This window comes from Salvelinus sp. IW2-2015, unplaced genomic scaffold (genome assembly GCF_002910315.2).
Source record: "Salvelinus sp. IW2-2015 unplaced genomic scaffold, ASM291031v2 Un_scaffold16323, whole genome shotgun sequence".
In the NCBI taxonomy this organism is placed as follows: domain Eukaryota; kingdom Metazoa; phylum Chordata; class Actinopteri; order Salmoniformes; family Salmonidae; genus Salvelinus; species Salvelinus sp. IW2-2015.
The window spans coordinates 363,873-387,814 of NW_019957534.1; the positions used below are offsets into that span (position 1 = coordinate 363,873).

Sequence of the window (23,942 nt, forward strand, 5' to 3'; positions counted from 1 at the left end):
TTTAACCCCTGACCTCTGTTCTGCGTCTGGGAGAGAGGGAGCAGGTTTAACCCCTGACCTCTGTTCTGCGTCCGGGAGAGAGGGAGCAGGTTTAATATCTGGCCTCATGTTCCAGAGGATCAATTTTGCTGATCAAATTGACTGATCTACAAATAATAAAAAGAGTGGTTATTTCGGGTGCAAGGTGATTTGTACGTAAATCAGTCAGTCTGTCTGCACTGCAGTCATTGACAGCAATGTGGTCGATCTTGAACATGCAGCCATTGTCTCTGAGTTCCAGGCCAAGACGGATACTGTCACAGTTAACCAGCAGAGGGCGCTCTAACCTTATTTTTCTCTCTGCCTGCTGTGACATTGGAAGTCTCCAGTATTAKAAAAATATATGTTTTATAACCGCTTATGAGTTACTATGGACACTGTCAGTGTCATAACACAATATAAGTGTATTATAATGCATTATAAAGGATGTTATTATATACACTACCCGTTCAAAAGTTTGGGATCACTTAGAAATGTCCTTGTTTTTGAAAGAAAAGCACATGTTTTGTCCATTAAAAATAACATAAAATTGATCACAAATACAGTGTAGACATTGTTAATGTTGTAAATGACTATTGTAACTGGAAACGGCAGATTGTTTTATGGAATATCTACATAGGCGTACAGAGGCCCATTTATCAGCAACCATCACTGCTGTGTTCCAATGGCACGTTGTGTTAGCTAATCCAAGTTTATCATTTTAAAAAGGCTAATTGATCATTAGAAAACCCTTTTGCAATTATGTTAGCACAGCAATAAAACTGTCCTTCTTTAGACTAGTTGAGTATCTGGAGCATGGGCGTTTGTGGGTTCGACTACAGGCTCAAAATGGCCAGAAACAAAGAACTTGTGAGGCTTCTGTTTCTCAAGTCCTCAACCTGCAGCTTCATTAAATAGTACTCGCAAAACACCAGTCTCAACATCAACAGTGAAGAGGCGACTCCGGGATGCTGGCCTTCTAGGCAGAGTTGCAAAGAAAAGACATATCTGCAGACTGGCCAATAAAAGAAAAGATTAAGATGGGCAATTAACACAGACACTGGACAGAGGAACTATGGCTAGAAGGCCAGCATCCTGGAGTCGCCTCTTCACTGTAGACGTTGAGACTGGTGTTTTACGGTACATTTAATGAAGCTGCCAGTTGAGGACTTGTGAGGCGTCTGTTTCTCAAACTAGACGCTCTAATGTACTTGTCATCTTGCTCAGTTGTGCACCAGGCTCCCACCCTCTTCTTCTATTCTGGTTAGAGACAGTTTGCCCTGTTCTGTGAAGGGAGTAGTACACAGCGTTGTAGAGATCTTCAGTTTCTTTGCAATTCTCGCATGGAACAGCCTTCATACACAGAACAAGAATAGACCGACAAGTTCAGATGAAAGTTATTGTTCTGGCCATTTTGAGCCTGTATCGAACCCACAAATGCTGATGCTCCAGATACTCAACTAGTCAAAGAAGGCCAGTTTATTGCTTCTTTAATCAGAACAACAGTTTTCAGCTGTGCTAAACATAATTGCAAAAGGGTTTTCTAATGAATTCAATTAGCCTTTTATAATCGATAAACTTGAATTAGCTAACACAACGTCATTGGAACACAGGAGTGCATGGTTGCTTGAATAATGGGCCTCTGACGCCTACGTAGATATTCCATAAAAAAAAATCTGCCGTTTTTCAGCTACAAGAGTCATTTACAACATTTACTGTATTCTGATTCAATTTGATTGTTATTTTAATGGACATAAAAAATGGCCTTTTCTTTCGAAAAACAAGGACATTTCTAAGTGACCCCAAACTTTTGAACGGTAATGTATTGTTTTTATAGAAATGTTACCAGTCTTTCTTACATAAAGAAAACACTTGAGTAAATGAGGGATACAAAGTACATTGAAAGCAGGTGTTTCCAGACAGTTGTTGTTCCTGAGTTAATTAAGCAATTAACATCCCATCAAGCTTAAGGTCATGTATACAAATGCCCTGTTGCCCATTATTTTGGCTACCATGGCTAGAAGACGAGATCTCAGTGACTTTGAAAGAGGGGTCTCAAAGGAGCATAGGGGGTTTAAAGTGTGTGTGTGTGTGTGTGTGTGTGTGTGTGTGTGTGTGTGTGTGTGTGTGTCACCTGATCACAACCCAATTAAACACTTATGGGAGATTCTTGAGTGCTGCCTGAGACCGTGTTTTTCCCCACCATCAATAAAACACCAAATGATGTAATTTCTTGTTGGTAGAATGGTGTCGCATCCCTCRAYTAGAGTTCCAGACACTTGTAGAATCTATGCCAAGGCACATAGAATCTAATCTGGTGGCTCGTGGTGTCCTAATGCCRTATTAAAACACTTTATGTTGGTGTTTCCTTTATTTTTGTCATTATCAGTACATTTTTACTCTCTAACTCAAGGGAAAACATCCCTTCTAAAGAGGTAGTGGAACCCCCTCTATTCTCCTACAGTATATCTAAAAAGACTGGTGGCCTTTAGGCTATGGTATACATCCATAGAAGAGCCTAGCTGGTTAACCTTTCTAAAGGTTCCCATGGTAAATAAGTGTTCTCTCCATTCAGGCATGATTGCATGTTTTTCTCATGGGTATAGTACACTACTTTTGATCAGAGCCCTACGGGCCCTGGTCAAAAGTAATGCACACAATACAGGGAATAGGGTGCCATTTGGGACGCATGGTGTATAGGAGACCTGGCTGGTTTAATATGGATGCTAATCAAACAACATTCATCATGAATGACATGTCAATGTCTGTGTTGGTTAAGCGCTTCACCTTAATCAGAATGTCTACAGGAAGCTGCAGCAACTAATTGGAGAAGCAAACGGCTAATATGAAGCCTTCAGTGTTCATGGGAAAAATTAAAAGCATAACAAATGTGAAAAGGCCGGCTATCATTTGAAAACATTAGTACATGCCCTATGTTCCTCCAGGAACGAAGAGGATTATGAAACTAAATGTGAAAAAGGTTTATAGTTAATACTTTTGTGTCATATACTGTGTCAAAAGTTCCCAACTAGTTCACAGAAGACATTGACTACGTCCCAAATGGCATTCTATTTCCTATATAGTGCACTACTCTTTGACCAGGGCCCATAGGTCAGAAGTAGTGCACTATAGGGAATAGGGTTAGTTTGCCATTTGGGATGTGGACATTCTGTTAGCAGTATTGGTTTGACTCCAATTGCAATCTGTTCAACAAAAGTAACTAGCACCATAAAACTGTGCTATAAAAGTCACGGTAAAGTCACAGCACATCAACTATATCAGCCATTTTGTAATAATTTATAACCCTGACATAAGGAAGATGTTGATAGAAGGTAAGAATTACATAAGCGGTGCCAACTATAGGGACATTAACCTCTTCTTTCCCTCATTGGTGGGCAAATCATGGTCTAGAATGTAAATGTATGGTGCTTTACACTGTGAAGGGCCTTTATTAAAGTGTCCTATAAACTTCAGGGCTGCATACAAATGGCCCCCTATTCCCTACATAGTGCACTACTTTTTGATCATGGCCCTATGGGTGTTAGAGCAAATATAGGGAACAGAGAGCCATTTGGGACGCAGCCTTGAGGTTTATAGGTTCTCCACTTCGCTCTAGGACAGATTAATAGCGGGGAGGGGGTTGATAAAGTGACAAAAACAGTGTTCCTATGTACTGTCGTAAAACATGGCTGTCAAACGACCAGAGGAGACAAACAGAAAGAGAGGACCAACTCAACCGACCCCCTCCCTCCCACAAGTAACAGACCATAACAAGAGGTGAAAAAAGGACACAGAAACAGGCATGTTAGCAGACAAATTACACACACACACACACACACACACACACACACACACACACACACACACACACACACACACACACACACACACACACACACACTTTTGTACCTGTGAGGCTCGTTCGGAGCCAGCAAGGTCGATCATGAAGAGGCGTGCGAAGCGGACCTCCTGTAGAAGGTCTCGACAGCGGCTCGTCTGCCTGACAGCCACCTGCAACACGGCGTGGGACCGGGACGATGTCTGGTTGGCTGCCGTGGGCTCTTGGGTACGCTGCTTATTACCCTTCATCAGCAGCTCCATGATCTGGCAGGAACAGTCATTCAACTTTATGTAGCTCTATGTAGATCTAATGTCATTTTTATGACGTGCTCGTAGATGTGTGATGTACACTGAAAAAAATGCTGGGTTAAAAACAACTCAGCGCTGGGTAAATAATGGACAGAACACACGTTGGGTTATTTTGAGAGCCAGTAGAGTCAACTATATGGTTGTTTTCTTTGATGCCTGGAGGTGTGGCTTAGTAGTGGCGTGACTTTCAGATAGCTATTGTTTGCCCCCCTTAAGAGTAAATGTCATTCCGGTTAATCTGTTCTGTTGTATTGTCATCACATGTTAAGGTTGAGCACTGAATTTGTTGTAGCTTTTGTCACTTTTGTAGTGTTAATGAGGCTTACATGAGTAGTTCCTCAACTCCCAATGTTGGGATAGTTACAACTTTGGCATAATATTTAAATAATAATATTACAAAATGTATATATAAATATGTAATGTGCATAACATTTATGTGCATTGTTCAAACTTAACATGATGAACAGGATTGACATTTACTCTCACGGGTGCCCAAAAATAACTATTGGAAAGCCATGCCCCAACTAGACCACACCTTCTGAAAATAATCTATGGATTACATTAAAAAAGATCCAGCTGCTGGGTCGACCCAGGATAAAAGTGAATAAAAACCCAAATGATGGGTAAATAGATTAACCAAACCCCTGTTTGGTTAATCTGGTCATTTMTAGGAGGCGTGGCCTATTCAGGCTTTCAGATAGTATTTTTTATATATTTTTTGGTACTTTTACCCCTTTTTCTCCCCAATTTTGTGATATCCAACTGGTAGTTGGCCTGGTATCCAACCAGGTCACGGCCGGCTGTGACACAGTGATGCAGTGCCTTAGACTGCTGCGCCACTCGGGAGGCCTCAGATGGTTCTTTTTGGCCACCCGTGAGAGTAAATGTCATTCCTGTTTGTAAGTTTGTTCACGGCAAATTTTTATTTTCCTTCAATTCTGTTGCACATTACATATTTTAACAAACATTTAATAAGAGTATTATTTAAATATTATAACAAAGTGAAATAGGCTCTAGTCGAGAGGAACTCATACTCTTGTGTAAGCATCATAAAAGCTACAAAAGTGTCAGTGCTCAACCTTAACATGTGATAATAATACAACAGAACATGAACCGGAATGATGGTTACACTATATATACAAAAGTATGTGGACAGCCCTCCAAATTAGTGGATTCGGCTATTTCAGCCACACTCGTTACTGACAGGTTTATAAAATCGAGTACACCGCCATGCAATCTCCATAGACAAACATTGGCAGTAGAATGACATTACTGAAGAGCTCAGTAACTTTCACTGTGGCACCGTCACAGGATGCCACCTTTCCAAGAAGTCAGTTCATAAAATTTCTGCCCTGCTAGAGCCGTCCCGGTCAACTGTAAGTGCTGTTATTGTGAAATGGAAACGTAAAGGGGCAACCACGTCTCAGCTGCGAAGTGGTAGGCCACACAAGCTCACAGAACAGTATTGCCAAGTGCTGAAGCCTGTAGCGCGTGTCCTCGGTTGCAACACTCACCACCAAGTTCCAAACTGCCTCTGTAAAAAACATCAGCACAAGAACTGTTCGTCTAGAGCATGGGTGTCAAACTCTGGAATTTGGCCCGCGGGGTAATTATATTTGGCCCGCGAGACAATACCAAATTACTACTAGAGCTGGCCCGCCGGTATTATACAGCGCATTCACCGCTAATACTACGAATCCCATAATGCTCTGCTGTTGTTTTCGCGCGCCAATCAGGACAGGACCCAGAAACGCCCTCTCCTCTGTGACAGTAGTCATAGCAACATAGACGCTACAACTGTCAGCGCGCTATCCCTTCCCAAAAATGGCGAAAAGAAAGGCAGAAAACAGGAGCTTTCTGYACAAGTGGGAGGCAGAATATCTGTTTACATATGTAAAAGACAAACCTGTTTGTCTTGTTTGTGGAGTCAACGTGGCTGTAAGTAAGGAGTACAACATTAGACGACACTATGAAACGAAACACCATTGACAAATACAAGGACCTGGACATGACTCAAAGGAGCCAGAAAGTAGAGGAGATGAAAATAAGTTTGGTTTCACAACAGAATATGTTCAAAAAAGCCACATCACAAAGTGCTGGCTTGGGCACATCAGATTAGATCAGTGTGCAATAATTAACGTTTTCTTTGTGCACTTTTTCTTGCTACAAGGCATGGGCTTGAATGGTTGATTGATTTATTATCATTTTATTTGTAAAATTATTAGCCAGTGGAAAAAGTTTATTTTGGTATTTAAATCAGAAGGCTGCAAATAGAAAAGAGGCATACGATTTTTATTTACATTTTATTTATTTAATAAATMAATGCCATTGATGTGTTTTTTCATTTGAAATTCGATTTTGCATGTCTCCACTATTAAATTATATATTGTATGGTAATAAGCGATGCTTGTTCCATATTCAATGTTAAAGCAAAACTTGTTTGGGTCCATATTAAAAGGTTAATTTGTTCAATGTTGGCCCGCGACTTTGTTCAGGTTTTACATTTTGGCCCACTGGGTATTTGAGTTTGACACCCCTGGTCTAGAGCTTCATGAAAGGGGTTTCCATGGCCGAGCAGCCGCACACAAGCCTAAGATCACCATGCACAATGCCAAGCGTCGACTGGAGTGGTGTAAAGCTCACCGCCATTGGACTCTGGAGCAGTGGAAACGCATTCTCTGGAGTGATGAATCATGCTTCACCAGCTGGCAGTCCGARGGATGGGGTGTTTCATMGTTCAGGGTAGGGCCCTTATTTCCAGTGAAGGGAAATCTTAACACTACAGCATACAATGACATCTAGATGATTCTGTGCTTCCAACTTTGTGGCAACAGTTTGGGGAAGGCCCTTTCCTGTATCAGCGTGATAATGCACCCGTGCACACAGTGAGGTCCATACAGAAATGGTTTGTCGAGATCAGTCTGAAAGAACTTGACTGGCCTGCACAGCCCTGACCTCAACCCCATCGAACACCTTTGGGAGGAATTGGAACGCCAACTGCGAGCCAGACCTAATCGCCCAACATCAGCACCCAACTTCACTAATGTTCTTATGGCTGAATGGAAGCAAGTCCCACGCAGCAATCTTCCAACATCTTGTGGAAGGACTTACCAGAACAGTGGAGGCTGTTATAGCAGCAAAAAGGGGACCAACTCCATATTAATGAATGAGATGTTTAACGAGTAGGTGTTCGCATACTTTTGGTCATGTAGTGTACTCTCACAGGTGGCCAAAAATAACTATTTGAAAGCCACACCCCTACTAAGCCATACCCCTACTAAGCCATGCCCCTAGTCTTCGGATTTGACCCGGTGGGTCATAGCTCAATAACCCGAGTAAGTGACCCAACTTGCTGGGTCAAAATGACCCAACATGTGTTTTGTCCAATATTTACCCAAATTGAGTTGTTTTTTAACCCAGCATTTTTTTGAGTGTAGGCTTCATAATATACAATATACTGATTTAAAATAATGTATGGATTGTGTATGTATTTTATGTACTGTATAGTGTGTGATCTTGTAAAGCATGGAGTAAGTGTTCCTAGGTGTGACCAGTCACCTCTCGGGCGTTGATAGTGGAGACCTCTGTGATGCCAGCCACCTGGATCTCTCCTTTAGAGTCCTCTCTCAGGTCCAGGAACCCAGAGGACGGGTTGAGAAGGTCCCGGATCATCTCGTTGTAGATCTGGGAACATAACACAGGGAATGGTCAGGAGAGTCAGGAGGTTTCTCCTCAGCTTCCAAATCACATCTCAAAAGCTCAACATTCCAGGAATTGTTAGATCCAAGGAATTCTTATATCCAAGGATGTTATAGTGACAGTTGAGAGAAACATTAGTGAAGTTTCCATTGGAGAGTTTTCTTTTTGAGTTGTTGACACAATGGTTTTGGGACATGTACATGGAAAATACCTCTCGCAAAGTGGACACACTTGAAAGGTCTAAAACCGGTACTGTACATACTAACTCTTTTGTTGTTTTACTGACTCCAGCTAGTCCGACTTGTTCTTTGACAGTCTGTCGTCAGCAGCTCAAGTTGCTTTCATACAGGCTGATCATTGTGTGTTGACTATGATTTCACGTGGAGAGCTCTTATCCCCACATCAACAAAGTGACAACCGGGAATAGAGGGAGAGAGAGAAAGAGAGAGAGAGAGAGAGAGAGAGAGAGCGAGCGAGCGCAAGAGAGAGAGAGACACCACTGGGAGACAGACAGATGGGGATAGGCTGGGATGTGTGGCGGCTGGGGAGGGTAGAACATAGTGTGCCAGTAAAGAAAACAAAAAACTACTGTCCTGCAGAGTAGGCTATCCTTGTTCATAACCAACCCCAGCACCACAGGACCACTCTAAACTCACTCAAGGGGGAAATAATGATTGAGACAGACAGGAGAGTGTTTATCCAGTTATTCTTACCATCTAAACACTTTCATTTCAGGTGAAGGGGAAAAAACACATCTCCTCTCATTAGGGTAGTAACATACTGTATGAACAGAGGGTAAAAACCTAGGAATTTCTCATAGAATAGAAGCTGAACTAAGTGCATGGGTGTTAAAAGACTACGTACGCGTATGCATGTGCTGTTGTGTGCATACTTGTATTTAGTTTATGTCTGTGTAATAACAGGTGAAACAGGAGGCTGATTTGAAAGAGCAAGTGAGCAGAGAGAGAGAGAGCAGAGAGCAGATGTGAGTATGGTTTTAGCAGGGCCATAAAACAACACTGAACCTTTCTGTGTAGTGATAGGAGGGCTGAGAGAGGGCAGTAGCAGATCAGCAGGTTGCTCCCTAGAGGCCAACAAGACAAACACGCACCATGTCACAGTACAGCCATCACAGAGCTGGACAGGACTACAGTATGAAACGTATGCTATAGGCATCCAGTGTTACCTTCAACTTTCTTAATCATGTGTTGCTACTCTCTACTACTGCACCCACCCATTTATTGCAGAATATTTTGTAAAAGAATAGCTTGTAGTAGCGAGTGTCAAACTTAAAATCAATGGCGTCGTGCCCTTTGTATGTCTTCAAGGCTCATTTCTTCCAAACACAAGGACTGTCGCTGATTCTACTCTAGAAATATTTTTCTGGTGTACGTCCTAGGCTGATTAGGCATTCTTTCCATTTTTGTTATTTTAATAAAAAGCTGTCTATCATCTGTCACTTTCTTTCTCTTTCTGCCTAGACGAAGACAGGAGGAACAACTGAATCTCTGCGTGCGTGACTGTTTGCTTAGAAGGAAGCCATATTCATGAGAAGGTTGCTACATCACTCCTTGTCAAGGCTTCTTTTCATTATGGTGATTGATCCTGGAAAGAAATTGGGAATTAATTGTACAAAAGAAGCACAATGGTAAACTATGATTGCAGACAAAAGGAACCACTTTCAAATACTGACAAAGTAGTCAATAAGTATTCAACCCCTTTGTTATGGCAAACCTAAATAAGTTCAGGAGTAAAATGTGCCTAACAAGTCACATACTAAGTTGCATGGACTCACTCGGTGCCCTAACAACAGATATAATCCACATAATAACACATTTCCGTTTGTTGCAGGATTACTTTCCTGCTGTAGGAAACTGGCTCAAATTAAGAACCTACATCTGTACCTCATCTTTGTACCCCACATGTACAATTATCTGTAAGGTCCCTCAGTCGAGCAGTGAAATTCAAACACAGATTCAACCAAAGACCAGGGAGGTTTCCATTACCTCACAAAGAAGGGCACCTATTGGTAGATGGGTAAAAAATGTAAACATTGAATATCACATTGAGCATGATGAACTTATTAATTACACTTTGGATGGTGTATCAATATACCCAGTCACTAAAAAGATACAGGCATCCTTCCTAACTTAGTTGCCGGAGAGGAAGGAAATCGTGCAGGGATTTCACCATGAGGCCAATGGTGACTTTAAAACAGGTACAGAGTTTAATGACTGTGATATGAGACAACTGAGGATGGATCAACAACATTGTAGCTACTCCACAATATTAACCTAATTGACAGAGTGAAAAGAAGGAAGCCTGTACTGAATAAAAAATATTCCAAAACATGCATCCTGTTTGCAACAAGGCACTACAGTCATACTGCAACAACAACAAAAAATCCTGAATACAAAGTGTTATGTTGGGGCAAATCCAATCAATACAACACATTACTGAGTACCACTCTCCATATTTTCAAGCATAGTGGTAGCTGGATCATGTTATGGGTATGCTTGTAATCGTTAAGGACTGGGGAGTTTCAGGATAAAAAAAAAAGGAATGGAGCTAAGCACAGGTTTAGTCTGTGCTTAGTCTGTGCTTATATATTTATTATTATATTTGACCTAAAATACAAGGTCAAATATACACTAGAGTTTCTTACCAAGAAGACATTGAATGTTCCTGAGTMTCCGAGTTACAGTTTTGACTTAAATCTACTTGAACATCTGGCAATGGCAAGACCAGAAACATGGCAAGACCAGAAAATGGTTGTCTAGCAATGATCAACAGAGCTTGAATAATTTTTTAAAGAATAATGGGCAAATTTTGCACAATCCAGGTGTGGAAAGCTCTTAGAGACTTACCCAGAAAGACTCACAGCTGTACTCGTTGCCAAAGGTGCTTCTACAAAGTATTGACTCAGGGGTGTGAATACGTATGTAAATTAGATATTTCTGTATTTAATTTTCAATACAGTTGCAAAAATGTCTAAGAACACGTTTTCTCTTTGTCATTATGGGGTATTGTGTGTAGATGGTTGAGATAAAACATTTTTTTTTATACATGTTCTATATTCAGGCTGTAACACAACAAAATGTGGAAAAAGTCAAGGGGTATGAATACTTTCTGAAGGCAATGTATCTACACGAGTATCAACCTGAACTGTTGAATAAACAGAAATGCAGTTGTGGTTGTAAGTTAGTATACTATAAGGTCTACCAGTATACCTTATAGGTATCAGTCTGGTGTTTTCTGTAATGACCTTACTGATCCCTGTTTTACAGCCTGTGTTGGTAATGTCTGCTCAGTCAAACGACCTGTCCTGACTTGTCATAGACTCTTGCTAAAACATTTTAATGAGCAAGCCTTCCTTCATGATCTGGCCTCTGTAAATTGGTATATAAATCAGCTCGATCCCCTCTGTTGGAGACGCTTGGACCTTCTTTTTTGATATTTTCAGTGGTATTGTTAACAAATACGCGCCCATAAATAAAATGAGAATTAAAAACAGGTTCAGCCCCTGGTTCGACTGTGATCTGGCAGAGATACTTCACGTCAAGAATTCCATTTGGCAAATCGCTGATACAGTTTTCAGGCTGACTGGATCTCGTTCAGGCAAATTAGAAATAAGTGCACTCAGGTTATCTGGAAGGCAAAGTTAGTTACTTTAAGGAGCAGTTCTCTTTCTGTGGGTATAACCCCAAGAAGTTCTGGAAAACAGACCTGGAGATAAATCCTCCTCCTCACAGCTGCCCATGTCTCTTAATGTTGATGACGTGGTTGTTACTGACAAAGAGCACATGGCTGAGCTCTTTAATCACCACTTCATTAAGTCCGGATTCCTATTTGACTCTGCCATGCCTCCTTGCCCGTCCAACGTTTCCTCATCTCCCACCCCTTCTAATGTGACCATCCTCGATGCTCCTCCCTCATTTTCCGCTGCCCCGCTACAAAGTTTCTCCCTGCAGGTGGTCACTGGGTCCGAGATGCTAAAGGAGCTCCTTAAACTTGACCCCCCAAAAACATCTGGGTCAGATGGTTTAGACCCTTTCTTCTTTAAGGTTGCTGCCCCTATCATCGCCAAGCCTATCTCCAACCTTTTAACCTGTCTCTCCTCTCTGGGGAGGTTCCCATTACTTGTAAGCCAGCCACGGTGCTTCCTTTATTTAAAGGAGGAGATCAAGCTGATCCTAACTGTTATAGGCCAATGTCTATTTTGCCCTGTTTAAGTGTTGGAAAAACGTGTCAATAATCAACTGACTGGCTTTCTTGATGTCTATAGTATTCTCTCGGGTATGGGGCTCCCGAGTGGCGCAGTGGTCTAAGGCACTGCATCTCAGTGCTAGAGGGGTCACTACAGACCCTGGTTTGATTTCAGGCTGTATTACAACAGGCCGTGATTGGGAGTCCCATAGGGCGGCACACAACTGGCCCAGCGTCATCCGGGTTAGAGTTTGGCCGGGGTAGGCGTCATTGTAAATAAGAATTTGTTACTAAACTGACTTGCCTAGTTAAATTTAAAAAATACAAATAAATATGCAATCTGGTTTCCAGTCAGGTTATGGATGTGGCACTGCAACCTTAAAGGTCCTAAATGACGACACCATTGCCCCTGATTCTAAGCAATGTTGTGCTGCTATTTTTATTTACTTGGCCAAAGCTTTTGATACGGAAGACCATTCCATTCTTGTGGGCCGGCTAAGGAGTATTGGTGTCTCCGAGAGGTCTTTGGCCTGGTTTGCTAACTACCTCTCTCAAAGAGTGCAGTGTATAATGTCAGAAAATCTGCTCTCAGCCACTGCCTGTCACCAAGGGAGTACCCCAATGCTCGATCCTAGGACCCATGCTCTTCTCAACATAGCTCAGGCAGTAGGAAGCTCTCTCATCCATTTATATCCATTTATATACAGATGATACAGTCTTATACTCCCCAGATTCTGTGTTAAATGCTCTACAACAAAGCTTTCTAAGTGTCCAACAAGCTTTTTCTGCCCTTAACCTTGTTCTGAACACCTCCAATGCCCCTCTCCCCACCGGTGTGAATACTACCTCTGAGGGTTTAGAGCTTGAGGTAGTCACCTCATACAAGTACTTGGGAGTATGGCTAGACGGTACACTACCCTTCTCTCAGCGCATATCAAACCTGCAGGCTAAGGTTAAATCTAGACTTGGTTTCCTCTATCATAATTGCTCCTCTTTCACCACAGCTGCCAAACTAACCCTGATTTAGATGACCATCCTACCCATGCTAGATTACGGAGACGTAATTTAGATCGTCAGGTAAGGGTGCTCTCGAACAGCTAGATGTTCTTTACTATTCGGCCATCAGATTTGCCATCAATGCTCCTTGTAGGAAACATCACCGCACTCTATTCTCCTCTGTAAACTGGTCATCTTGTAAACCAAGACCCACTGGTTGATGCTTATTTATAAAAACCCTCTTAGGCCTCACTCCTCTCTATCTGAAATACCACCTGCAGCCCTCATCCTCCACATACAATACCGTTCTGCCAGTCACAGAACAGGTCTGACGAGGCCGACGTGAACAATATACTGCTTTCTCGGGAACAGGCCCAGATCCCCGTGATTTGCGTGAAGGGGAGTCGGAAAAAAGGGTCAGGAGAAAAAGGGTCCGGAGGGCGGGCTGCCTTCTGAGAATTCGTAGGCGATCAAATAAACCCCCACTTCCTTCCATTCTGCTAGCAAACGTGCAATCTTTGGACAATAAAATATATGACCTTCGCGGAAGATTAAACTACCATCGGGACATTCAAAACTGTAATATCTTATGCTTCACGGAGACGTGGCTGAACAATGACACTATCAACATACAGCTGGCTGGTTATACACTGCACCGGCAGGATAGAACAGCAGCATCTGGTAAGACAATGGGCGGTGGACTATGTATTTTTGTAAATAACAGCTGGTGCACAATATCTAAGGAAGTCTCGAGCTATTGCTCGCCTGAGGTAGAGTATCTCATGATAAACTGTAGACCACTGTCACGTTCCTGACCTATTTTTATGTTATTTTGATTATGTTTAGTTGGTCAGGGCGTGAGTTGGGGTGGGCATTGTATGTTGTGTGTGTTTTGGTTAGTCTATGGGTGTTGTATGTGTATGGGATAGAGTATTGTTAGGTTGTCTAGTTATGTCTATGGCTGCCTAGATTGGGTCTCAATCAGAGACAGCTGTCATTCATTTGTCTCTGATTGGGAGCCATATTTAAGGTAGCCATAGGCAGTAGGCTTTTGTGGGTAGTTGTCTTGTTTAACYTTTGTTGCTTGTCTGGGCACTTGCGTTATTTAGCTTCACGATCATTTGTTGTTTTGTTTGTTTGTAATAGTGTTTTCGTTTCATGTTCATCTTCGTTCGTTTAATTAAAAGAAGATGGCTTATTTTCCTCAAGCTGCGTTTTGGTCCGTCTCTCCTCCACACGATCGTGACAACCACACTACCTACCTAGAGAGTTTTCATCTYTATTTTTCGTAGCTGTTTACATATCACCACAGTCAGAGGCTGGCACTAAGACAGAATTGAATGAGCTGTGTTCCGCCAATAAGCAAACAAGAAAACGCTCACCCAGAGGCGGTGCTCCTAGTAGCCGGGAACTTTAATGCAGGGAAACTTAAATCCGTTTTACCAAATTTCTATCAGCATGTTAAATGTGCAACCTGAGGGAAGAACTCTGGACCACCTTTACTCCACACACAGAGATGCATACAAAGCTCTCCCTCGCCCTCCATTTGGCAAATCTGACCATAATTCTATCCCCCTGACTCCTGCTTACAAGCAAAAATTAAAGCAGGAAGCAGCAGTGACTAGATCAATAAAAAAGTGGAGCAGATGCTAAGCTACAGGACTGTTTTGCTAGCACAGACTGAAATATGTTCCGGGATTCCTCCGATGACATTGAGGAGTACACCCCATCAGCCATTGGCTTCATCAATAAGTGCATTGATGACGTCATCCCCACAGTGACCGTACGTGCATACCCCAACCAGAAGGACCGAGCACGCCCCCATTCTCATCGATGGGGCTGCAGTGGAGTAGGTTGAGAGCTTCAAGTTCCTTGGTGTACACATCACCAACAAACTAACATGGTCCAAGCACACCAAGATAGTCGTGAAGAGGGCACGACAAAACCTATTCCCCCTCAGGAGACACAAAATATTTGGCATGGGTCCTCAGATCCTCAAAAGGTTCTACAGCTGCACCATCGAGAGCATCCTGACTGGTTGCATCACTGCCTGGTATGGCAACTGCTCGGCTTCCGATCGCAAGACACTACAGAAGGTAGTGCGAACGGTCCAGTACATCACTGGGGCCAAGCTTCCTGCCATCCAGGACCTTTATACCAGGCGGCGTCAGAGGAAGGCCCTAAAATTGTCAAAGACTCCAGCCACCCTAGTCATAGACTGTTCTCTCTGCTACCGCACGGCAAGCGGTACCGGAGTGCGAAGTCTAGGTCCAAGAGGCTTCTAAACAGCTTCTACCCCCAAGCCATAAGACTCTTGAACACCTAATCAAATGGCTACCCAGACTATTTGCATTGCCCCTCCCCCCTATTTTAAATTGCTGCTACTCTCTGTTGTTATCATCTATGCATAGTCACTTTAATAACTACCTACATGTACATATTACCTCAACTAACCGGTGCCCCCACACATTGACTCTGTACCGGTACCGCCCTGTATATAGTCTCGCTATTGTTATTTTACTGCTGCTCTTTAATTACTTGTTAGTTTTATTTCTTATCTGTATTTTTTTAAACTGTGTTGTTGGTTAGGTGCTCGTAAGTAAGCATTTCACTGTAAGGTCTACACCTGTTGTATTCGGCGCATGTGACTAATGAAATTTGATTTGACATTCTGTTAAAGGTCCCCAAAGCACACACATCCCTGGGTCGCTCCTCTTTTCAGTTCACTGCAGCTAGCGACTGGAACAAGCTGCAAAAAAACTCTAACTGGACCGTTTTATCTTCATCTCTTCATTCAAAGACTCAATCATGGACACTTACTGACAGTTGTGGCTGCCTCACGTTATGTATTGTTGTCTCTACCTTCTTGCCCTTTGTGCTGTTGTCTGTGCCCAATAATGTTTGTACCATGTTTTGTGATGCTACCATGTTGTSCTGCTGCCATGTTGTGTTGATACCATGTTGTTGTTATTTTGGGTTGCTACCATGCTGTTTTTCATGTGTTGCTGCCATGCTATGTTGTTGTCTTAGGTCTCTCTTTATGTAGTGTTGTGTTGTCTCTCTTGTCGTGATGTGTGCTTTGTCCTATATTTGTATATATTTTTWATCCCGGCCCCTGTCCCCGCAGGAGGCCTTTTGCCTTCTGGTAGGCTGTCATCGTAAATAAGAATTAGTTCTTAACMGACTTGCCTAGTTAAAAAAAAAAGAAAAAAAATGGTGATTACATCACTGTTGATGACCTTAGCTGAACTGAAAGCCTTGTGGGTCAGGTGATAGGGTAGTTTGTTATAGCACATTAGGCTGCTGACGGCTGTGTTGGATGTGTGTTATTAGACATGTTGTTAGGGTATTCCTAAGAGAAACAATGGAAGACACCGTTTGTGTCCCAAAAGAGCACCCTATTCCCCATATAGTGTACTACCTTTGAAATGTAGTGCCCTATATAGGGAATTGGATGCCATTTGGGAAGCAGACATAGACATAGTATGCATTCTCACCTCCAGGTATGACATGGAGATGTTGTACTGCATGTCATCGCTGGTCTCCTCGATGGCTTTGAACAGGTCATTTAGAGTCCGTACGTAGATCCCCGGTTCCCTGTCCGTCCCCAACATAGTGTACGTCTTCCCACAACCTGAGCACAGACACACACGCACACACACAAAGAAGGAAAATATTCACAATCACAGTTTGCAGTTTGAGTTGAAGGGAATAAAATTGTTAATACCAAACAACTTGATCATTGAATAGTGTCTATTTCAGGTTCATTACTATAATTTTTGTACCCCTTTCTGCAAGATCAGTTCACTTAAAGGAGAAGTTCTCTTTTTCACAGCCAAAAAAATAAAAATTATGTAAATGTGTTCCCAGCAAGCACATTTGGTTCTTTGTAAGTTGTGGGAACATACGTTTTTGGTTTCCCATTGGTTCTGGGAACTAAGCCATACGTTTCCTGATTGGTAAAACTGAACGTTTTTTAAACTTCTGAGAACGGAAGTGAACATCACACCTGTTCTGGGAATGTAAATGTCTTGGTTGCATGGAGGATCTGAGAACATTTTACTATGGTTTTACTGGGAAGTTTTATTAAATGTTCTGAGAATGGAAATTATAGGTTTTTAGAACTTAATTAAATAATTTTCTGCTAGCTTAGGTTGACTGTTTTGAACACAGGCATGACACTTGGAAATTAATTTGCTTAGGTATTAATCATGCAAACACATTACTTTTTTTTATTGTGGCATGGCGTCAGTGAGATTCAAACCTATGCTCTTCATTTCTCTACCCATGGAATTTGTCCACTGCGCCACCAGGATGGAGCTAGCATGCCCTTTTTTTCAACTCATACCAAGATGTTKATTTTAGTCTATTCAAACAGACCCTATTTCAAAGGAAACAAGCACTCATTAAGATCAGGTGTGACCAATTAGAAGGCACAGCCAACACACTTGAACACTCACTTGAAAGAGTTTTGTTGAATCAGAACGGAACGTATGTGTTTTTAAATAACATTCTTAGAACATTCTTTGAACGTTACTAATGTATTCTTGTGTTTTTTATGGAAAGTTTTCTTAATGTTCTGAGAACATGACTTTAAATAGAACTATGAGGAAACCTTCAGAAAACGTTATGCTGAAGTACTGAAATTCCCACCTAAGAAACATATGGTTCTCAGAACGTTTTGTGCTAGCTCGGTATCCTGCACCATTAGCAGAGAGTTGTATGCTAAATATTCATAAGACAACCTGGGCTCTCATCTAGCTGTAAGAAACATTTGGTTCTCAGAATGTTATGTACTAGCTGAGATGTTATGGAAGGGTCCAGACACCTTTTTTTGTGATTTCACTTGTTTTTGAGAACCTTACCCTAAACAGCAAATCACTTCCTAATGATGAGAAAATGTTTTGTTGTTTGGGATAAGTTTCTGAAAAACAAGTGAAATCACAAAAAAAATATCTGGACCCTTCAAATAACATTCCATGTACAGTACATCAAAAAGAGAGATATGGTTGTAAAAAAGAAAACTTCTCCTTTAAATTCAGTTAATTTATTTGGCCTTTTACAGGAATTTGCCTCACATTCAGTAGCTGTACACTATGTTTAAACTCAATATTAAAAAGCCTTCTTGTTGAAAGCTTAACCCCAGTCAAGCTCTATTTCAAGAAACCATGCCTGTTTAGGTCGAGAAGGACAGCCTGGTCACCAGATCTTAATTCTGTTTAGGACAACAAGACTGTGACACATGGAGTTTAATTAGTTTAATTTGAGATGAGCAGAGATTAAAAGCGGTGAGTCTACAGGGAGAGACAGACAGCAGGAGGGAGGGGGGGAGGAAGGGATGGAGGGGAAGTTACTTTTGGGTCAGTTGTATTTGTCTTTCTAGGTAGTGACTGACTGTCTGAGCCCTGCTTCTTGGCAGTCAGGTGCTCCCTATGACACAATTTCCTGTTCCTATTAAAAGCAGATTCAGAGATGACACACAACACCCCTCCCAAGTCCATATGGTAACAAATCAGACTAATTAAAATCTAGAACCACCAGATTAATCAAGTGGAAAAGGAAGATAGCACTATATGAGTTTGATTATACGGCTGTAATGAGCAAAATAATAATAAGTAACTTGGATAAAAATACATGSAGTCAGGATCATCAACCCCCAGGCTGATTATTTCCTATGTAATGTTCTCCCCTGGTACCCAGTGGGTGGTAGGTGAGGACAACACACACAAAGACAAAGGACACATGCACACATGCATTCACACACATGCACGCAATTAAAATAGAGCAGGTATCCCCAAGTACGCGCAATGCCGTGGGGATACACCAAATAAAAATGTGATTCACATTAAAAAATATATATTAAAAAAATTACATATTTTTTCCTTCACATTTTCAAACAGTCCATTTATATTTTCCAATGGGGCTACAGAGGTTTTTTTCTCGCCTGAGTAGCCTTGTGTCACTGCCAAAAATCTAATTAAACCATCTAGTGTTCAGCGAAATAACAACACAATGTCAAATACAGATAGCCTAATCAAATAATTAACATCCAATCACATTAACCGTTACTCTCTCGCGGGAATTCCACTAATGGTCTGTACGTAGCCAAATGTAGCTGCTGCTCATTCCGTTTGCTTGAAAATAGATAAATGGTTAAAGAGACACATACCAGCTCTACTYGCAGTACTGCTACTACCAGCAGTACTATACCTGCACCTGTCAACGACACAAGTTGTTCTGCTTCCACGAGCACATCCAACAGCCAAAGAGCTGCTGCCCCCTTATCAGGGAAAGACAGGGATGTTGGACCATCGAAGAGGCGCAAATATGACAGACTGTCACGTTCTGACCTTAGTTCTTTTGTTATGTCTTTGTTTTAGTATGGTCAGGGCGTGAGTTGGGTGGGTTGTCTATGTTCGTTTTTCTATGTTGTGTTTTGCGTTTGGCCTGGTATGGTTCTCAATCAGAGGCAGGTGTCGTTAGTTGTCTCTGATTGAGAATCATACTTAGGTAGCCTTTTTCCACCTGTGTTTCGTGGGTGATTGTTTTCTGTTCTGTGTTTTGTATTTTCACCGTTCAGGACTGTTTCGTTTCGTTCTCTTGTTTTGTTGTTTTTGTTCGAGTATTCGTTTTCATTAAAAGAGATAATGAATCCTTACCACGCTGCACCTTGGTCCTCCTCTCTTTCTCCCAACGACGAACGTTACACAGACAGGGATGTTGGACCATCGAAGAGGCGCAAATATGATGAGAACTACATTGATTTGGGGTTCACTTATATTGGGAGAAGTGCCTTTCCTCAGCCACAGTGTGTTATATGTGCAAAAGTACTATCTCACAACTCTTGCGCAGACATTTAGAAACAAAACATGTCAATTTGAAAAATAATCCACGGGAGATTTTTGAGCGACTTTCGAGTAGTAAGACCTTTAAAAGCAAAAGATTCCATTAATAAGTAGGGGCTAGAAGCGTCTTATATGGTGAGCTACCGAGTGGCTAAGATAGGCAAGTACCATACTATTGTGGAGGACTTAATTCTTCCTGCTGCAGCGGATATGTTTGGGACAATGCTGGTGGGAAAAGGCCCCAAAAAACTATACAGACAATGCCTTTGTAACGTCTGCTTCCAACTCACACCCTCAAACACGTAGATCCCCTGAACGCAGCTCACTCTCCAGATACCAATCACTTGTATTCTAATCACCTGTTCACACACCTGTATGTCATTATCACACACTATTTAGTTCAGTTCTTTGCACCCCATCACTGAGGTATTGTTTGTTTTGTGACACACGTCTTTCAGAGCTCTGTTTTTCCCGTGATTTAATCCTCCCGTGTATTATAGTTTTTGACTGCCTCACTAACGATGCCTTTTTGCCTATTCCCTGCCTGTACTTTAGCCTATCGGATTTCCTGTTATCTACTTATTGCCTGATCACTCGGACTACGTTACTAGCCTTTTCCCTGCCTGTACTGTTGCCCTTTTGGACACCATGTGTATGACCTTCTGCCTGCCCCTGGACCCAGCTACCTGCCTCCTCCTGTGGTTCTTTACAATAAACACCTGCTGCGCCCTGCGCTTGAAACCAACTCTCTGTCTCCCATCGTGTTCATTACAGCCTTCATCAAACAACACTGTTTCACAACGCATCAGTGACACAGCAGGATATATTTTGAAACAATTACTGTTTCGCATACAAGCCAGTGAATTCTATGCGTTACAGCTGGATGAGTCAACAGACGTGGCGTGCCTGATACAGCTCCTGGTATATGTCCGTTACATTTATGTGGGGTCAATTAAGGATGAGACCCTCTTCTGCAAACCACTGGAAACCAGGAAAACAGGAGAGGATATGTTTAAAGTACTGGTGGTAAAGTAAATGGTGGTCAAGATGTGTTGGTATCTGTACTGATGGCGCAAAAGCTATGACAGGGAGACATAGTGGAGTGGTAACGCGCGTGCAAGCAGTTGCTCCCGATGCCACTTTGGTACACTGCAGCATCCACCGAGAGGCTCTTGCTGCCAAAAGAATGCCTGACAGCTTGAAAGACATTTTGGACACTACAGTGAAAATGATTAACTTTGTTAAAGCCCCTGAACTCTCGTGTATTTTCTGCATTGTGTAATGATATGGGCAGCGACCATGTAACGCTTTTACAACATACAGAGAAGTCCACCGGTTATCAAGGGGCAAAGTATTGACATGTTTTTTTAAATTGAGAGACGAGCTTAAAGTTCTCTTTACTGACCATAATTTTCACTTGTCTGACCATTTGCATGTTGACGAGATTCTCACACGACTGGCCTATCTGGGTGTTTTTCCTCGCCTGAATGATCTGAATCTAGGATTACAGGGACTCTCCACAACTATATTCAATGTGCGGGAGAAAATTGAGGCTATGATTAAGAAGTTGGAGCTCTTCTCTGTCTGCATTAACAAGGACACCACACAGGTCTTTCCATCATTGTATGATTTTTTTGTGTGCAAATGAACTCAAGCTTACGGACAATGTCAAATGTGATATAGCGAAGCACCGGAGTGAGTTGAGTGCGGAATTACACAGGTACTTTCCCGAAACAGATGGCACAAACAACTGGATTCGTTATCCCTTTCATGCCCTGCCTCCAGTCCATTTACCAATATCTGAACAAGAGAGCCTCATCGAAATTGCAACAAGCGGTTCTGTGAAAATGTAATTTAATCAGAAGCCACTGCCAGATTTCTGGATTGGGCTGCGCTCAGAGTATCCTGCCTTGGAAAATCGCGTTGTTAAGACAATGATGCCCTTTGAAACCACGTAACTATGTGAGAGTGGATTCTCAGCCCTCACTAGCATGAAAACTAAATACAGGCACAGACTGTGTGTGGAAAATGATTTAAGACTGAGACTCCAATACAACCCAACATTGCAGGGCTTTGTGAATCCTTTCAAGCACACCCTTCTCATTAACCAGTGGTGKGTTATTCCCAATGTAAGATGTTTAAATAAAGATCAAAATGATTGATTATTATTATATTATTATTTATGCCCTGGTCCTATAAGAGCTCTTAGTCACTTCCCACGAGCCGGGTTGTGACAAAACCTCACAATTATTCTTATGTTTAATAAATGTATCGTACAATGATGGCAAAAAACAACATTTGAGAGTGCGCTGAACCTGGTGCTAGAGGGAGTACGCAGCTGAAGGTTGAATGTTTGAAGTGGTACGGGACTATAAAACGCTTGGGAACCACTGGAATAGAGGATATGGCAGCTATGACAAACCTGTGGGTCCGTAGGCGAAAACGGTGGCGTTGTAGCCAGATATGAGGCCTTCGATTAGGCCCTTGGTCGTGGCTCTGTACACCTCCTCCTGGTTGGCTGAGTAGTCAAACGCTACGTCGAACATATAGGTCTTTTCCCGGGAACGGTTGGCACGCAGGATATCATCTGGATCCTCCATGGGGTCCATCAGTACCACCATCTACAGCAGAGAGGAAGGGAGGAGAGAGGGATGAAAAGTGAGAAAAGTGATATTTTAATGATTAGTCATCATACCACAGAAACATCATTGCATAACATATAATAATACTTTTTGTTATATGAATCTGTCAGTAGAGAATGACTGCAATTATCCCTGAGGCAGGGCTTGTGACTACACACCAATATATGCAAATGCACTCAAAACTCAATTTGGGTAAATATTGGACAGAACACGTTTGGTTATTTTGACCCTGCAGTTGGGCCACATGACAAGCCATTGCCAAAGCCAGGTTGGGTTGTTGAAGCTGGATTATTGAGCTACGTTCAGAGGAGGGCAGTATTTCTGTTACATGTATTTGAAATACGTATTTTTATATTTTGTCATTTGTATTCCACGGGCTGAACTACACTCCAAAGTATTTTGTAACAAGATACTTTCGAAAGCTGTGATTTATATATTATAAATACAAAATACTTTTCTATACCATTTCTTTATTGCGGTTCACAATTTTGTGGCCCTCTTTCACCCCACAACAGCATCAAAAGTCTCATGACACTATGTTGTGATAAGAGTGTCTGCTAAATAACCTACATGTATATGTAAAAATGAACAACTGCAAAGCACACTGYGAATTGTCATTGATCTTGAGTTTATGCTCTTATCACACCATAGTGCCCGTCACGGCCGTCAAAAGGAGGAGAACATAGCGCAGCTTACATTTTCTTTTTATTAGAAAAGACGCCGAACAAAACAATAAACAATACAAAACAAATCGTGATGCTTAAGGCAATGTGCCACAAACAAAGTCAACTTCCCACAAAGACAGGTGGGAAAAAGGGCCACCTAAGTATGGTTCTCAATCAGAGACAACGATAGACAGCTGTCCCTGATTGAYAACCCATCCTGGCCAAAACATAGAAATACAAATAATAGAACGAAAGAACATAGAATACCCACCCCAAATCACACCCTGACCAAACCAAATAGAGACATAAAAAGGATCTCTAAGGTCAGGCTGACAGTCCGCCCCCCCTTCCCCCCCCCCGCCACCAAAGGTGCGGACTCCGGCGCAAAACCATGAACTAATAGGGGAGGGTCTTGGGTGGGCCATCTACTTTCGCGGTGGCGGACTCAGGAGTGCGGGACCGCCGCCCTGCCACTGGGCGCTGCTCACCCTGGCGCGCCACTTTGGGTGGCACCTTTGGTGGCGGGGCGTCCGTTGTCTGCAGACCCCCGGACTGGGACCGTGACGTGTGTGGGCGGCCCGGACTGGAGATCGTTGCTGGACGGTCGGACTGGGGACCGTCGTCTGGGAGGCCTTAAGTGCATGATCTTACTGGAGGCCTTTGTGCCTATGGGATCATCACTGGAGAATTCTTGCCATGGATCATCACTGGAGAATTTGCTG

The 23,942-nt window shown here is 42.3% G+C and overlaps 1 protein-coding gene across 1 annotated transcript in view; it reads right to left on the minus strand.

Annotated features, from left to right (window-relative positions):
• The window catches only part of kif19 (kinesin family member 19), a 74,510-nt gene that overhangs the window by 13,220 nt on the left and 37,348 nt on the right, over window positions 1-23,942 (minus strand). The window contains exons 3-6 of the mRNA XM_024146201.2: window positions 22,336-22,534; window positions 16,566-16,702; window positions 7,726-7,851; window positions 3,928-4,122 (exon numbers count right to left, since the gene is read on the minus strand). Of these exons, the coding sequence (XP_024001969.1) occupies window positions 3,928-4,122; window positions 7,726-7,851; window positions 16,566-16,702; window positions 22,336-22,534 (657 nt within the window). The remainder of the gene's footprint in view (window positions 1-3,927; window positions 4,123-7,725; window positions 7,852-16,565; window positions 16,703-22,335; window positions 22,535-23,942) is intronic.